This window comes from Aptenodytes patagonicus, chromosome 6 (genome assembly GCF_965638725.1).
Source record: "Aptenodytes patagonicus chromosome 6, bAptPat1.pri.cur, whole genome shotgun sequence".
Classification (NCBI taxonomy): Eukaryota; Metazoa; Chordata; class Aves; order Sphenisciformes; family Spheniscidae; genus Aptenodytes; species Aptenodytes patagonicus.
Genome location: NC_134954.1, coordinates 63,978,035 through 63,996,596, shown reverse-complemented (window position 1 = coordinate 63,996,596; position 18,562 = coordinate 63,978,035). Strand labels below are relative to the sequence as shown.

Here is an 18,562-nt window from a genome sequence, read left to right as displayed (position 1 = left end):
AATAGCAAGGCAACTTTAACCAGTCTACACTAACATTTAAGCATGTTCCAAACCAATTCAAGGAACCAGTTTCTTAAAATGAACTTCTTTAATAGTCACGTCACCACAGATCAGACTGTACCTGTCTGTTACCAGACTATACATACTGTAGTGTAGATTGACTGCTTGTGTAAATCAGCCTCTTGGCTCCATCGTAGGTTTTGCTGTCTCTCTTGGAATGTCTTCCGCTACAAAGTACTTGATGGAGGACTTCAAGTGCTTCTCCATGCCCAACAGGTTTTGCACATCTAGACAATAACGCTAATATCTAGTTTCAAGCAAAGTACAAGATGGAGACAATGTCTGAAGCAAACACACAAGACATTTCTTTTCTTATCCACCTGAAAGAGAATCTATTCAAAATACAAAGATAAACCTTTCTCCTCTTGCTGCTACTCAAGGTAGCACCCAGTGAACCTAATGGTGAGATTTGTCTGACAACCATATTCTGCTTTGTGCTGGGGATGCTGCTGTTTGTAGTCACTAGGGAGCAGTGGCTGTGCACCAGAGAGCAGGATTTGGCTCTGCACTTTAATATACTGGCTGGTGTTAGGCATCCAGATTTCACTGAAAACAAGAAGTGCTTTTGAAACTTGTGGCTGATGTATTAAGACAATTCTCTTCCTTTCTGTCTGCAGACCAGCCAATTCAGTATGCCCATTCCACTTTTGAAGATGGAGTTGCAAAATTGACTGTCCAAGATGCCCTACCAGAAGATGATGGCATTTATACGTGTCTGGCTGAAAACAACACAGGACAGGCATCTTGCAGTGCTCAGGTCACAGTCAAAGGTGAATATCTCAGCCTGCTGTAATTACTGCAATGATATCAGCTATAATTTTTTTTTTTTTTTAAATCTTAGATCCTTAACACAGGGGATTATAAGTGGATTTCATGTTTTTTCTAAGCTATTGTCAGCTGGGTACCTTTTCTCCCCCTTGGAGGTGTGTGCAATTTAAGTGCTTAAGGACTGTGAAATGTAAAGTAATATGCATATTTCAGAAAAAGGTATTAATGCTCTGACATTATCAAGAAGGGCTTAGTGTGGTACAGAGCAGTGAGGCTAAGTTTTGGAAGAGGTGTACCAGTGTAGGAAAGGACTGTCACTGCTGAGAGAAAAATAAGTGCAGTATCACCAGTATCACCCATCAGGCAAAGAGTGTTATGGTGAGGAGGCAGATGCTATCCCTTTTGAAAGGCAGAGCACAGAGACCAGTGCCAGGGACTGCAATTATGATAGCAAATGCCAATATTCTTCTTCTGCTACCAGGATTTATCAGAGATAATTCTGAAGAGGTATGTATCAGCTAATTGGGAGCAGTATATCTCTAAATAAGCATAATTTTGGTAGTGAAATTGCTAAAAGAACATTGTAGTAAGCAATTGAGGTAATCTGTTGTCTCTGAAATCTGAGAACACCCTCTTCGCAAATATCAATAATTTGATACCCTCAGTGCTGATTTGACATAGCTGATTTGTCCATGAAAGCCATATTTCTGCACTAGATCAGAGTTTGCAATGAAGACAAGAGATGACAGAATCCCATGGATAAACTGAACAGTGAGGTAGTATCAGTCAGTATTATGGTCGTCTTATAATCTCACTTGGCATCAGTTTATACAGGTGTTTTGTTTTATGGCCTGGAGATGATCAGCCCCCTCCCTCTACAATCCCCCTCCCTCAGACTCCCCCTCCTTCTAGAACCAAGCCTGTGTTTGGTATTTGTCATCTGCAAATGATTTTTTCCCAAAGTTATAATAGTTTGGCACTGCCTATCCAACAGACTGCTGAGTGACAGCTGCCAAGGGAACTGTCCATTTGTCTATGACCAAATAATACCTGCCTCAAATTTGTACATGCAGCTTGTTGGGAAATGTACCCTGATCCCTGGGATCCCAAGATTTGTCTTTGTTTGCCAATATTCTGTGGTGTTTGTCTACAGCACTTCAGTGATATGCCTGCCCCTATTCTGTCTGTATGAATCCACTTAAAACCCTAGACAAGCTTAAAATGAAAACAAAGCAATTCTGGTAAACCTATGAGTTAATTTCTTGATTACTGAATTGGAAATGCAGTCATTCCCTCCCTGCCCGCCCCCTCCCCCCTCCTGAAAAAAGGCACAAAGCAGGAAAACACTGATTTAAAATAAGCCTGAAACTAATCTGTTCTCAAAGCTGTCATTTATAATTTCTCTGAAGCATTTCATCTGCATTAGCTAAGGGCCAATCAAGAGCGCTCCACCTCAAGGGAGCTGTCTTTGACATGGGACCTGCTGATTCTTCACTGGGACACAGAAACCAAAAAGACAGTCACTCTCTTACTAACCGTTTCTGAGTTATTTTAGGGTTGACATACAATGCTAACGTGGGAGCAATAGTGATCTAGCCTTTCCTTAGGCTTGTGTACTCTGCTGAGCTATTTCAGGCTACGTAGTTGCTGTTACACTGAGTTGGATTCCTCCTGTACTTTAGCTAGTCTGGGGCTAGAAAGCTGCATTGCCACTGTTATGGGGAGGTAGTTCCTCTGTTTTGCATCCCATTCTATTTTCTGGGAGTCATGGAGTGTGGGGGGAAGAACAAGAGCAAAATTAAGAACATGCGTGACAGGCTGTAAAGCCATGTGTTCAACATTTTTACAGCTTTAGCTGACCCCTCCACTTCCTCCCTAAAACTCATTATGTCCCTGTTGCCATGAGGATTACAGTAACTTTCCCCAAGACTCAGATCAATGTGGATTTGCCTGCCAAAAATAGTACCAAATTTAAAATCGTGATTTCCAAATCTCTTATCTGTTCATATATTTTTGCCATCAGACCCTCTAGCAAATGCTTATTAGCATTAGAGTTCTCTGAGACTCTGAATGCTGCTGCTAAGGCTTCTCTAAATGCTCAGCTTTTGCAGACAGATTACAGCAGGAAATCAGTGTACGTGCAGAAAGAGAGAAAACTTCAAAAATCCTCTCCTGACCAGACATTGATTTTTGGAATAAAGTCTGTAAAAACTGTTTCTGAATTGTAACCCATCTCTCTCCAGTTCCTTTTTGTCTCCAAGATGATTTAAGGTTTTCAGGTTTCATGCAGTGCTCAGTTTGTTCATTCATTGCTAGAGAAATATTTTCCTTTTGTATGTGAAAAGTAATTTGTATTTAATCTAAGAAGGAATGGATGTTCTTGGCGTATCGTCAGTATCAGACCAGTGTCAGAATTCAGCTTTTCCTTAACTTGCTACTGTGGTCCTTGGAAACATCTCTGAGTTTGTCTGGGTCTACATTTCACTTCATATTGCCATTTTTGGCTTTGCTATTCTAATGCAGCAAGGGTCTCATGGAGAGACATATCTGCTGTGATCATTGGGGAAACTTTAGCTGGAGTGAATTGTCTGTCTTAACAGTAAAACTCAATTTTATTTTTCAAAGGCAAAAAGCTCCACCTTCTAAATTAAATTAAGCTCACAGATAACTCAGAAAAGTCCCATACTGGCAGCAAGGATAGTCAGTGACAAACTGTTCAAAGGAAGAAAAACAACCACAACGTAAGCCTCATGTTTGAATTATAGTACATAATGATACTTAAACCTGCTAGTAGGTTACAGGTGTTACCTGGCCACATAATTATGTTTTCTGATCATCTTTTGTGCATTCTTTGTCCTTTAGGAGATCTGTTGCTTTGTTTTTGTCAAAGGAAATTTCCTTTTGTGGGATTATTGTAGGAAACAACATTTTAAAGGCCCTTTGTTCCATAAAGGGCTACTGCTCCAAGTCCTGTTAAACACAAGGGGGGCATTTTTTCCAGTACTTTCAGTATGCTTTGCATTGGGCCCTGGATAACTAGCTAGGCTTATTGTGGCATAGCATTCCTTCTAAGTCATCAGTCTCAGATTCATTTATGGTTGTCTTTTGCTTCCTTATTACTAAGCAGGATAAATTCTGCCTAGCACTGAGCAACCCCAATCCTTCCTTGGTTTTGTATGAAAAACACTGAAGGTACTTAGCTGTTTGTAGGAGGCTTTTGGCACTGTGTCAAAAAAGTCCCACACTTCATATGGATGGGGCATAAGAAATGCAATGGTCTTAAAAAATTCTTTAAGAATCTTAAAAAAGTCTTTAAGACAGGAAAATAACATCTTCAGATCACTTAAGTAGGTGATCTGAAGGCTGAGTAAATTGGGATAGATCCATTAGGCAGTCTGTGGAGAAACTAAGTTAATCAAGGTGAAGCTAATTTTGGCCTTGTAAAAGACTAAGTAGACTAAATTGAATCCTGATAGCCGTCTTCCCTGTGACAGTGGTTTCTTACAGCTGAAATACAGGTAGAGATGAACTACAGAGAACGAGCAGCACTTCTTTGAAAAAACAGCCTAACAAATGTCTTCGCCATGAGAACTTTTTCTAACTGAACTCTCCAGTGAGTGGGGTGCACTGGATAAAATGCTAGATTAATTATTCTAATGCAAGAAAACCTGAGAGGTGAGAAACATGGTCGAGGTTACTCAAACATTCAATTATAGGTGTTCCTGAAATGGTACCATTTGCTGCTCTGCAAATGTTAGAATTTTTTTCCTTTAAACTTATGCATCATTTTCTATACACAGGAAAATCAGAATTTGGGAGGCTTTGGGGCTGATGTACAAATTTTTTTAAAAAGTTTTTAAACAACGTGTGCATGACTGAGTTGTTTCTGTTATTGTATGTGCAAGCTAGGCAATTGGGTTGGTGTTCCCATTTAATATTACAATTTTCATATTGTTTTGTGATATGAAAATAAGTATACAAGCCATTTCTAAATACACCAGGCATCCCATTTTAAAAAAAAACCAAAACAGCTCCTTAACAGGGATATGCACGGTACATTCAGGTCACCTGAAATATACAGTGATTATATACTGATGGTGATTGTAAATACTGAAGTTGAATATTAATATTAATAAGCTTTTTATCAGGGTGGCTGAACATTTTAATCAGTTTTTTATGAATAGGAAACTGAGGTGAGAAGAAGTTAATTGACTTTGGATGTACCTATATAGTGAGTCAGTGTTAGTGCTTTGCTGTAGCTGTGACAATCAGAGTATATAGGCAGGACAGCTAGTGGTAATAACTGGCATAGTTGGAAGGTAAGGCCAGCTCCCAGGCATAGTAACTGTTCTTCAGGTCTGCCTCATACCTGAGAGAAGTCTTCTGATACGTGGTTGTTTCTGTCAGTTAACTAATCACTGACAAGGAATTGTAGGTCAGATCCACCTGTAGAAAAGATGTGTCAAAGGGATATTTAACCACCTGACATTCACACCAATACCTGGGTGTACTACACGAGATTACAGGCTGGAGGGAGAGTGGGAATAGGGATGGGACATATGATGGGCTCAATCTGCTGTTGTGCCAAAACAAATTAATACTGTGTGTAGGAAGCCTTTGTTCTTTTGCAAACAGACTCTGTATCTAAGAGAGGAAGTTAATTGTTTTTTCCAGCTTCCTCTAGGTATAGTATCAAGCTGGAGTGCTTGTTACATGAGGGCTGACTCCTAGGAGAATGTCCTTCTCTCGGGCAGTTCTGCAGTAGATGACAAACAAAATATCTGACCCACTCCAGGCTCCTTGAGAGTTCTCCAGCCTCCTCCCACCAGGCAGCAGCATCACTGATTGATTGATTTCAAGAGGGAGGGCATGAAGCATGGGTAGTGATAGCAGCAGCACAGGCTTGCAGCCAGTGTACTTTTGTGGGCTCTAATGCTCTGCAGCCACCCGTTTTGCTGATGCTTGTCTTCTGCATGCTGCTTTTTTGAATAGAGGCCTAATACTGCCTCCCTTGGTGAGCAAACACTATTCAGCAAATACTGCTGCTCCTGCTCATTGGCTTTTGGCCTCATTTCTCCCTCCCTGCCAGCAGTGCACTTTCCTGACTTCACATCTGTTCCCCTTTCTCCCCCACCACTTTCTGTTCACACTTTTTTTTTTTTAGTGCAGCCTCCCCAGCATAAGTGTCTATGTTGGGAAGCCTGTAGCCCTTACAATCCGATTACTGTAGTCATTCATTGATCATTGGACGAGCAGATTAGAGTCACCTGAAAGCCTGTCAGAGTCCCTGCTGTAACCAGTTTATCAGAGCAGTGAAGGGAGATGATTTCTGGAAAACCAGTTCATTTTGTTCCTGTCACTCTTCCATCTGGTGTGAGTGGGACTATAAAATATAACCAGGTGGAAGAAAGGCTTTCAGGTAGGAGTCTTTTCTTCCAGTCATGAGAAATGCTGTCTTTAGGTCATGAGTTGTTTTTCTTTCTATCTCAGAATGACCTCTCTTACATTAATCTTTTAAAGAAGGTTATCATTGCAATAAGGAGCCTCTCTTTGAAGACTTAATTGAGAGGCTACGGCTTTGTTTCTCTGAGATATATATTTCTGCCTAAGGTAAATGAAGTATGATGCATTACTTGCCTACAGTGATGAAATATTTATGACAGCTTTTCAAAGTCACTATTTATTTGAAAGCATTTTGCTGTATTTCAAGCATAACATATATACAAAGGGCTATAGAAGACTTTCCAAAATATACGAAATAGTCTTGTTGAATGTCCAAAAGGCATTCCAGACCAGTAGCCTGGTGGAACCACTTGGCTATGTAAGAATTGGTTTCAGAGCACTAAGTGAAAGGGAGGAGTTTTTTGTTACTGTATTGAAAGGTCAGAGGTAAGCTGTCATGAGCATCAAAGGAACTCTGTTCCAGTGCTTTCAAGAGTGTCCCAAGGTTCTCAGTCCGGCACTCTGTATGGGTCACTAACAACTGTAATCCTTGTAAGACTAAGCTGCTTTTTTTTTTTAAATTGCCTTCTTTCAGCATGTCAGGACCAAACGTGACACACAATGCTGGCTAGAGACCAAAAATGAAGGACAAAAGGAAAACATGTGTGGAAGCTTTTAATGATATAGGATTTGTGCCATCAATATAAACAAAGTTCTCTAAAGACAGCTTCTTCATATAAATAATTTCCCGTAAAAGGGGAACCAAATTTGGATGCAAATGAGGGATGAGTGCTTGCAGAATGAGCAAAAGTTAAATGGCAGAATTGCATTAATATTTCTTATAAATTAAAAACAAAGATGAGATCCTGACAGAAAAAAAGTTTAAAAAGAAAAGAAAGAAGAAAAAAACCCACCCCTACATCTGATGGTCGTCTCAACTGTGAAGTGATCAAATGCTGTGAACATTAAGCTGTTATGTACCGGAATGACAGAAAATAGATGGTTATTATAACAGTCTTGGGAATGGCCCTGCATTGACCGAGGGTCAAACTGTCCCAACTTGGATTGCCAAATTCTGTAATGCTCTAAGTTTCAGCTGAAAGGTGTAAGTCATCAAAATACATATAAAACCAGTTAACTGAATATATGCCTGAATAATTTTGAAAGCATGGGCATGATGTTGCCCCAAAGAATGTTTCCTAGAGCAGCTGATGTGGGAACTCAAACAGTCAGCCATCAAACTATCTTATAGGATTAGCTCAATTTATAAAACTCTCCAGAAATGACTGTTGTGCAGGTAGATTTGAGGTAGGCAAGCTGTAGGATGGGAGGAAGCCCTAATCAGAATTAATTACTGAAAGTTGGTCCCAAAGCATCTGAGAGTTGGATGTAGCGTGTGTTTTTCTGGAGGAAAATGGACTTGGTTTCTGACACTAAGCATCATTTCTGTCTGCATTCATTTTCTGGCCTTTTTCCTGCTTTTCTTGTGTAGTTATGAATTCACCCAGCTTATTTACTTCTATGAATTGACTTCCAACCTAGCTTCACTGAGCTTCCTTTCCATGACTACTAGATTAACTTGAATTTATCAAAACACAGTCCTGTTGTGCAAATATTGCTAAACAAATGACGAAGAGCAAATGCATATTTTAGTCACTTGTGTACCATCAGTCATGATAGATCAGATGGAGTAGCTACCAAAGAGAAATTTAGTCTGTAGAATGGTTATGTAACAGTTAAAAAACACGACATCATAGGTAAAATGGCTAACTAAGTGCTAGAAGTGACCTGTTTTAACATCTAAGCTTTTCATCTCCAGTGCCTCATACTTAGGCAAAGTGAGAGTCACAAATGGAAGAGTACCTGTAGGATTGGTATTTGCCTTTAAACTACAAATCAAAAGGTGAAATACATCTTTAAGCAAGTTGTTTCCCAATGTTAGAATTAAAATTACAGAGGCAGCAAGACAGACTCTAAGGATATATCTGTGCCTACTTTTTTCACTTTTTTTTTTTAAAAGATAATTAGCACTTCTGTTAGTGTGAGTTTTGTCCCTTTCTATTAATTTCTCTCAGATTTGGGAGCAGACATGTTGACAGTATTTAGAAGCCTGTTGAGAATCTTGCATTACCAGCTGATGTAAAACATATACACAAACATATATACATGCTCCAGTGCAAAAACCTCATGGAAGTTTCACTTACGGATGAAAGATTCTTGCATAAGCAGAGGAGCATGGCCAACGTTTACAGAAAAGTGGAGGACGTCAGCATCTCAGAAACGTTTTGTCATGTGTTCAAGAAAATAATTTAAAAATGGCTTTTAATAAAAGGATTCTGAACTAAAGGGATTGGTTTGAGAGCAGGGTGATGTGCATGTTTCTGCTCAGTTTAAATATTTTTGTGAATACCGTTATCAAAAGTATAGGGAAATGGGAGGACCATGGAGAACAGTTGTGAGTGTATAAGCAATGGATATTCAGCACCAGCAGAAAGAGAAGAGCTGTAAAGGTGAGAATTAAAGAATTGCTTTATGAACAGCATATGCAGGAGGAAAAGTAGAGTTGTAGGAAAGGAAGGTTCAAGTAAGGAAAAGATGAGATGGGTTTGCCTAAGGGAAGCATCTGTCTTTGAGTTAAGTGACTGAAGAGAAATCTGAGAATTTCCAACACGTAAGCTGGTGTGTATAGAGCCAAGTAAGGATGGCAAGTTCTTAAAGGTATGTTTCCCCAGTTTAGTCTTACAAATTTAACAGCGTGTTGCTCAAGCATCTAACTGGGTTGCAGCATAGAGTGCCTAGGTTAGTATGGCCAACCAAACTGAAAACAAAGCTGAAAGAAAAAAAAAAAATACAGGGCCCCCATGCTGAAATTTAGCAGGTCCTGCCTTGTCCTTACTAGTTCTGCAAGTCTATGCAGTTCTCTTGCCCTAAAAGGCAAAAATGCCCACATAACAGAAGCAGCATAACAGAATTTGTTGTATGTACATTTAGGATAGAAAATATATCTAACTAGGCAGATATACCACTAACACCTGCTTTAGCACTTTTTCTTGAGATCTAATTTTGTCAAGCTGTGATACCTCACTTTTAGAAGAACAAGGTTTCTATTTTACGGACTGGAAAAATGAGCAATACAGAGATGTCCAAGCGCCTTAATACAGGTTATAGTGTGAGTTCTAATGAGCAGGTCATTCCTTTGCGGTAGAGGAAAGGAACAGAGGGCAAGAACTTTATATAGCTGTATATGCCACTGGAGGTGTTTCCATGCAGCTTCATTTTAGTTGAGCCCTGACTGCCAGTCCACATACACAGACTTTGCCTTTTTTTTTTTTTTCAGGGTGATGTCTTAGTTTGAGAGATTTTTAATACAAATTCATCAAGAAGAGACAACTGACCACAAACAGTGCCATAGCAGAACTATGTTATCTTTCCTGGACTTAAATGCCAAACAAGCCTTGCTTTAGAACTCCTTTCTGACACCAACTTTTACCCAGAAATACAATATTGCTGTATTTTTTCTTTTTTTTTTCCTTTATATTAGTCTAACTTCAAACGTTTCGTTGCTCTCAAGCTCAGTCTTATTTGTCTTATTTGAGGGGTTCCTTAAAAGCATTCTTAGTACAGTATCCTTTTGATTACTCACTCAACAGAGTGAGCAGAACTGTTTTAATATTACCACAGGTAACTATTCTGTTGCCAGTATGGATTTGCCAGAGGAGGGAAGAGCTGAAGGGGCTGTAACTCTTTATATCAGTGGCATCGTCGGGGACACTCACGCTTTATGTGACTGCCTGTTCCTATCGTGCTTCCATTGCATTTCAGCTCATGCACAGCCCAGGTTTTTTTCTAATGAAAGTGGTATCTCTATACATCATGATACACTGCAATTAAGTTAAATTCTGCCTGGGCAGCCATACAAAAAATTGAAACTGTACATGTGAAGGTGAAATTCTGCCTCAGCAGTATGCACATTTTCACTGTGGAGCTAACCTGGCTTCATCTAGCATATATGAAGCACCTTTTCTGTAGTCATCCATGTCAGACTGGTATCTAATGCTGGGGAATTTGTTAGCAGTGGGCCAGCTGAGTTGCCTTATAAATGCATTTGGTAGGTATACACACTCTCAGGCCTTCCATGGAGTTGCTGTCTGTGGCAGTGACAAAAGAACAATTACTTGATGTAAATAACTTGCAAACAGGGTTAGTCATTAATAAGGCAAACAGTTCTGAAGGCAAAAGCAAACACCACTTCAGCTGCAAAAACTTCCAGTGAGAGTGTCACTGAGGAATTCAGTCTGCTGACTGCAAAGTGATCTGCGTGAACTTGGCTGGCTACTTTGTATCTCTGTACCCTGCCACTCTAAACAGATTTTTCCTGAGGAGGGGAAGTGGAGAGGGAGGTGCTGATCTCTTCTCCCTGGGATCCAGTGACAGGACTCATGGGAATGGTTCAAAGCTGCGCCAGGGGAGGTTTAGACTGGACATTAGGAAGCATTTCTTTACCGAGGGTGGTCAAACACTGGAACAGGCTTCCTAGAGAGGTCTTCGGTGCCCCAAGCCCGTCAGTGTTTAAGAAGCGTTTGGACAATGCCCTTAACAACATGCTTTAACTTTTGGTCAGCCCTGAAGTGGTCACGCAGTGGGACTAGATGATCATTGCAGGTCCTTCCAACTGAAATAGTCTATTCTATTCTATTCTGTTTCTCCCAAATCATGATTCTTATTGGTGTAGTCAGGCTTTTGATAGTGGGATTTCTGGGATGGCATCTCTTTCAAATGCTGTGGGTTGCAGAACAAACTGAGCAGATAAAACAGAGGTTGAAATGCTGATGACCTGGTGATATCCCATACAGAGGGAAAGACTCGGGAAAGAATGAACGTACATGGAGCTGCAGGATAGGGCTGGAAGACTAGCCTGCAGTAAAATAAATAGATTGCCAGACTGGATAAAGTGGAACTCGGCCTCCTTTGTACATCCCTAACCACCCTGACTGGTATAGGCTTAGGGCATTGTCAATCTTGGGTTAACAGTTTTTCTGTGTAATGCAAGGCACAACGTCCAGACTATAACTTGGCCCGGCTCTTCAGTGAAAGCATCTCCCAAGGATATTTAAATCTCGCCTTCCATTTACAAAAACAGATTATAACTGCAGAAATAAATGATGGGAGGTAGATGTGTAAAGAACACTGCTAGGTCATTAAACATCTAGTTCTCATGACCTAAGTTTGCAAAATGGCATACCAACCTGAGATATTTAATAAAGCAGAAATGTCCCTACATGTCTCAAGAACGTAGAGGTCTCATGTTTTTTTATGCCAATATAAATCAAGTTTGGAATTCTTGGAAAACTTGCAGAAAATATTTTGACCATATCATTTCAGGCCTGAGACAGAAAAATACTTTACAGGAAGACAGACAGATGAGATGAGTCTCCTAATATCAATTTTCTGCCTTCTAAAATCTGTTATTTTTTGAGTTGATAGCATTGTTAACGTGCGATCTGGTAACAGCTGGATTTATTTACATTGAAAATATTTGGAGAGGTGAAACTCTTTTCAAGATCAAGATCTGTGTGTGAACCTGAGTCTTGCTTTGAGAGGTTTTAGTGGAATCTGCTGCTTCTCTCTCTGAGCTTGCTCACACAGAGAGCTTTTTGAGTTAAGCATTCTCCTCAGCTCAGTTGACTTATTAGCCTCTGAGCCAAAATGATATTTAAACACCATAAATGGTAAATGTTGCTGAGGCAGTCCTTTCGCATGGCTCAGACTAGGCATTATTTGGCAGTTAACCACATGATTCTGGCAGATTCCTCGAGTATAATTAAATCTCTTATAAGACTAAACACTGCAAGTTGCTTGCAGTGTTCTGAACATAAGGCAGCAAACTCTATTCTTTGCATGTCCTTGAGTTGTAACCAGTTGTAACCCTCATCTTGTGCAGCTGAGTTATTGTATTGGAGGTGTATATGCACAGTGCTGTAGCTGGCCGGGGACTGGACTAGACGATCTTCAGAGGTCCCTTCCGAACTCAATTATTGTGTGATTCTGTGCAGTGTTGAGCATGCTGAAGTCCTGATATTTCAACAGGAGATGTCAGCATTCTGCAGCTCACATTAAAAAGTCTTCAGTACATCTGGGTAGGCAAATGAACAAGAAAATTTACTAGAATAGATGATGTCCATAAAATGTTAACTGTTTTGACTACAGGCCAGGAAAAACCCAGGTCCAGTCTTTGGAAACCTTCTTAAAGTTTGCATCCTGATCTGGATTTTCTTCTTCACTCCAGTTTCAACAGCAAATCTGGGAATGGAAATGCCACACTGCAGTTATTGATTCTTTTTTTCCTTCTCTCCGAGTGTATAGATTTACCTATATCTTTTACCCTAGAAAGTAAATAGTTGGTTGCATACTTGCAGTTAAACTGGTACATGTGTCTTGTATAATTGATTTGTAGTAGGTTAACTGTTCAGTGCAGCATGAATTTTCCACTTTTTCTTTTACATATACACCTTGAACACAATAACTCACCCTTGCTTATCAATATAAAGATGTTTTCAGTTGTGTTCAAGCACCAAGTTCTGATCCAGGTCTAGGTTTTAAAAAATTCAAGTGTATTTTGGCTTAGGCCCATAGCTAACATTAAGACTCCTCTTGCAGTAATTTCCAGTTTGCAGATATATGGAGGTTAAATTTATGTAAGGACTCTTTAAATCCTGGATTGAGAAAAGTCAAATAATAGGAAAGCATTTTTTATCACCTTAAATTTCTATTAATACAGGTTAATAGATAAACAGATGTTTGATACGGTACCTGTAGATGGATTAACTTACTATTGATTACACCAACACAGGAAAACAGAATAAGAGATTAATAGAAATAGTTGTGTATTGGAGGCAATATATCTGTTTTCCCATTGCCATCTAAATATGCTGAGACTCTGTAAGTTTGTAAGAAACTGGAAGAGTTTAAATTGTCCTTAATCTCTGTGGATTTAATGCACTAAGTGGTTTTTTTAAACATAGATTTGGATGCTTATTAGAGTGTCTTTCTAATAAAAAAATGAACCCTTAGGGGTAAGGCAATGCTGTGGGAAAAGCCTATATTACTTTTGCTTTGTAGAAAACATATGTGGGTATATAAGGTACCCTTTAAATGCTTTTCTTACTATTTCTGGTCTCCCAGGCTGTGTTTCCCACTGAGCTGTGCCTCTTATTACTTGCTGTTTCCCAACATTCATGCATATTAAAGCCTGAGGAAAGGCAAAAACCATTGGAACCACATAAGTGGGATCATTGTGGTGGACTTTTAAATCTATCGCTCTGTGTAACGCCTTATCAAAAGCCTGTTGAAATGACAGAGAGACCACTGCTCACCAGAGAATGCCCCAGCTGGGCTTATGTATTACGCCAGACCACAGCTCTGTGCAAAAATTGTTAAACTTCTTGATCTCATAATTTTGTAAGAACCTTTGAGATTTCAGTGCTCTATAAGCAGCCTTTGAGAAAATCGTAGTATCATCTTCTGTATTATCTTGCATAATTTGACCTGCACAAAACAAACAGCTGTGGTTAAAAAATTGTGGCAGCTTTTATAAGTTACTATAAAATTAACTAGTTGCATGGTCTGAAAACAAGTAATTGAAATGTACCTGTGTTTTATAAAGCCCACCCTATGTAGTGCTTTGCGATGTTCCTCATGAATTGCTTTGACATGATCCACCTGGGGGGAACTCACTGCAGCAGTAGAAGTTGATTGGGGAAAGGAAAGGGAGGGAGAAAATTAACTGCCTGGGGTAGAATTTTTTTAGTCACTATGGCAGTACTGCTATGTGTTAACTCTTTTATATTCCTTCTTTTCAGTCCTAGAGGTGAACCTACTCCTACTTGAAAGTAGTAAGAAGTAAGAGTGGCGAGGGAGGTGTTAAATGGCTATAGGCGATTAGAGCGCATTAACATAATAGGAAGAGATCGGATCTCCTCTTTTTCACATCCAGTTGATTAAGCTTGAGGATGCCTAGGTATATAACAAAGTCATGCCCTTATGCTAATGTCAGACAAAATTTTCCTTAGGTTCCAGATTTCCTTTCTGGTGCCAGATGTGCCATATTTTTATTGTCTGTAGTTTTGGCAGCAAAAATACCCTGCAGTGTTACGAAAGAGGTTGTTTCAGCCAGAAGCATAGTGACTTGCAGTATCAGCTGAGAGCTGTATCTGTGCTTTCTTCATTCTCTTCCTTCCCTCTGCTTTGAGCTCTGAAGACAGCTGTCACTGAAGAGTGACAGCTCTTGAATTCAGCATATGAATTTTGAACCCCAGCAGAGCTCATGTGGTGAAAGGAGCTTTGGAGGAATAAAGGAAAGCAAGCCCTAATACTGGCCTTCTGTTGTGTGCAGCTTGCTTATTTGTGTCCTGTTTTTCTTATATCCTTGCCCTCCATTTTCCTGTTGCAAGTCACAGATTTTGTTCCTGATGTGTAAGACTCGCTAGCACCTAGCTGTGACCAGGGAATGTGAAATTCTACGGTTGTTACGCTTTCTGAAGCTACCCTTTTGCAATCAATGCCTGTATTTTTGTGTATGGTTTTCCTTGTACTCCTTTCCTGGCAAAATAATTATCCAAGTGTTTTCAAAAGGAAGTAGAATCACACAGTATCTTTTCACCATAAATGGGAACAGGAGTTATTTGCTTAATCTTGAATGACCAGTGTCCCTTCTTTTCCCAAGTACCCTCCAAAATCAAATTGATTGCTCTTTTCCCAAACAAGAGTTGTAAAGGCTAAAACTGAAGAAGGTCTTAGGTATATTAAAATAAGCTGTGAAAATGTACAGCGCTGCTATCTCGTGGTAAAATTGTGAAATGTTAAAGCCTTCATTAGAGGAGCACTGAGTCACTGCATGGTGCTATGTAATAAATAAACAGCTAAAAGTATTTACAAACTTCAGAAGAATTTGAAAATAGTTAACATTCAGGCTTTGTAATTTGGCTTCTGCATGATTGCATCAGTCCCTTCTGAGAAAATGCAATGATTTTAGACTAAGACTAAATAAAACTTAATAACATATCTAAAACTGGCTGTGTTGTCTTGTGTAAAACATCTGTGAGAAACTAAAGTTGTCAGTAGGTCAGTTTAATTTTTTTCTAAGTCTAGAAGTCCACAATATCAAATTTTAAGTAAAGGAAGAAATGTTGCATGAAATCAGCCCCTATGCTTTCTTAATGAACGAATAGCTTTTATGGATTAGAACGTAAGTCTTTTTAATTGTTGCTGCCAAGTCAAGAAACATTAGACTATTTTTGTGATATTCTGCTTAAGTTGTTGCCTCCAGGAGGTTCAGTGGACTTGCTCAGTGAGGTGCTTTCAGTTTTTCTAATCATCGTCCTTTTATGAATGGTGGTTTTTTTCCAGCCTAGCACTTTGTATTGCTGTAATACTATTTTGGATGATCTTGATATACCTTTGAAAATTTTGAAGGTAGGAATAAGCAAAATGAAGCTATTTTCATGTATGGACAGAAAGTAGGGTTGGCATTTTAAAGGCAAGACGTAAGAGGTCTGAACTCAAGCTATACAAAACAAAAAGTGTATCCAAGTGACCGATAAATATTTACAACTTCTTACATTTGGTCGTGATCACTACTTGGGCTTCAGAAGTGTCTGCTCAGGTTTTTACAGCAGAGGTATCTTTCCTGGTCTAGTGTACCATATAGGTCACAGTTAAATGATCTTGCTTCATAGCCTCTGAATCCAAGACAGAGGAGACCGCTGTGGATACAGGAAATTACATATCTATCACAGATAGATTTTATTTTTAAGAGTGATTAATTTAACTCCAGCACTCATCATTTGATTTTGCAGCCTCAAAAAATAAAAAAGCCCTAATCCAACAGTTTGTTTTGTGATATATGTTGATAACCTCAGGCTTCAATCTCTCCCATCATCAGTTGGCTAAGTGTAACACAGGAGAGGAGTATGGTGAACTCAAACCCATTTGATATTGACTGTCTAACAATCTAAATGGTTTGCAGTTTCATACAGAGTGGTGAATCTTATATTCCTGTGAGTTTACATTTTTAACTCATCAGTCATGAGAATAGCAACTTGTAACATATCTTAAGATTTTTAGTGTGAATTTAGCAGTGATTAAAGGCATTGAATTGTTGGTTACAAGTAGTTGAGGCTTTTTTTTTTGCACCTGAGCATGTGCACTTGGGGAAAATGAGTGTAAATGTGATACTCTGATATCTGTTAACAATGATTTAAGAGGATCCCTGGAGGAAGGACAGTTCCATTCCCATTTCTTGCCTTTCTGCTTGGACTACTGGCAAGGCAAAACAGCTATATTGGGTGGTTTCAGTGATTTTTGCCTTCTGAGAGCTGAAACAAGACCACTAACTTGAAATCAGTTTGAACCTAAGGTAAATTAAAATTCATCATGAAAATTCCAGTGAGAGACCCCTTTTGTTCTCTTCTTGACTTTACAGAAAAGAAGAGCAGCAAGAAGGCAGAAAGTGCACAGGCTGCCAAGTTAAACAAGACTTTTGCACCCATCTTCCTTAAAGGCCTGACTGACCTCAAAGTAATGGACGGAAGTCAAGTGATAATGACTGTGGAGGTATCAGGTGCGTAGCTATAGAACAGTATTATTTAAAAATTTTAAGTCCTGCTGCGAAGTATGTGCTTTTTTCCACTGTCCTTTTCTTTTAGCAGGTGTCTTTGCATTTGGAAATAATATTTCAAGGAACCAATTTTTTAAAAGTAAAAGCTAGGTTTGTCTAATCTGATCTTCAGGGTGGATGAACATTGTCCAGTGTTAATGTGTTCAGACCTGTAGAAGTGTTTCTGTATTGGAGGAAGAAGAAGAAGAAGAAGAAGAAGAAGAAGAAGGTTATTATTGGGTCCTGCTGTTGAACTAAAACTGAGCCTCAGTGGTCTTGTAATAGCTTTTGTTGTGAACCAAACAAGATTGAATTCCTGTCAGCTGGGGTAAGATTAGTGCTGCGGAAAAGAGCAGTCCTGGTATGAACTTTGGTGATAGAAACCCTTGAATAACCACCTTCGTGGGATCTAGAACTCATTCTCCCTCTCTGTTGTATATGTGCTTCCCTTATTCATTTGTGTTTTAAGTGTAATAAGACAGAGCTATTCCACATTACACAGCATCAACAGAGTTAATGAAATTCCTGAATGTTTTGAAGATGAAATTGCAGAATCAGGTGGCAGAAAACAACCAACCTTGTTCATTTTCTTAATCAACATACGGTGGGTTTTTGTGTGTGTCTCTGATTTTTGTTGTTTCCTATTTTTCAGCTAACCCACCTCCTGAAATTATCTGGCTGCACAATGGGAAAGAAATCCAGGAGACAGAAGATTTCCACTTTGAGAAGAAAGGCCATGAGTACAGTCTGTACATCCAGGAAGTATTTCCTGAAGACACAGGCAAATACACCTGTGAAGCCTGGAATGAATTAGGAGAAACTCAAACCCAGGCTACATTGACAGTACAAGGTATAAAGTTCTTCTCCACCTTAGGAAATGCTAGAAGAAAATAATTCTCGTGTGCTGGAAGAGTGTCTATTTAAAGTACATGAGTGTTTATAAGGTCTGTTGTGAAGGATGCTAGGAGTTCTCAGTCTCTGCATCTGAATTAAAAAGGATATTGAGCAGAAGCAACTTTAAAAAAATCTTTTCACTCTGGAACATTATGTTACTATTTCAAAAATGCATTCCTGAGTCCTATTCCTAGGCACAGTGCAAAACTTCTGCTAAGTGCAGCTTCAGATTATAACTATAAGGCTTACTTAGCTATGGACTTAATGTAAACCATTTAATGATGGTTTTCTTTCTAATTAAAACCCTGAGTATTTGGAAAAGCTGTCTAGGAGCCAGGTATCCTGGCTTTAATATTAGCATTGCAGTGGTAGCAGGTGACAAACACCTGATTTCTGTGATTTGAGAACTAGCTGCAAAAAATTTGGCTTTGAATCTCCACATATGATGTAAATCCCACAGTAAACACTGAAGTACCTACAAACTTCCTGTGATTGGGCATTCACTACCTTCATGACAGGGGACTTCATGTAATCTTACTGTATGCCAACATTTTCCCATAGTCATTATTGAGAATTATTGGAAATCAATGGGAGACTTTTATTATTTTTAATGTAAAGGATCTTAACCCCAGGATTTCAGAGAGCTGTGCCTCCAGGGGTGGGTCTGTAGTCTGTTGTCACTGTCTGCTCTGAATTCCTCTATTCTCTGTGCTCCCCCGAGATCTAGCCTCAGGGTCAGTCTTC

At 39.3% G+C, this 18,562-nt stretch overlaps 1 protein-coding gene across 2 annotated transcripts in view; it reads left to right on the top strand.

The window, feature by feature from the left end:
* Positions 1-18,562, top strand: part of MYLK (myosin light chain kinase) — a 220,059-nt gene that overhangs the window by 115,642 nt on the left and 85,855 nt on the right. For both annotated transcript variants that reach the window (XM_076342984.1, XM_076342985.1), the window contains 3 exons: positions 678-830; positions 16,751-16,888; positions 17,577-17,774. In XM_076342984.1, coding sequence (XP_076199099.1) covers positions 678-830; positions 16,751-16,888; positions 17,577-17,774 — 489 coding nt within the window. The remainder of the gene's footprint in view (positions 1-677; positions 831-16,750; positions 16,889-17,576; positions 17,775-18,562) is intronic.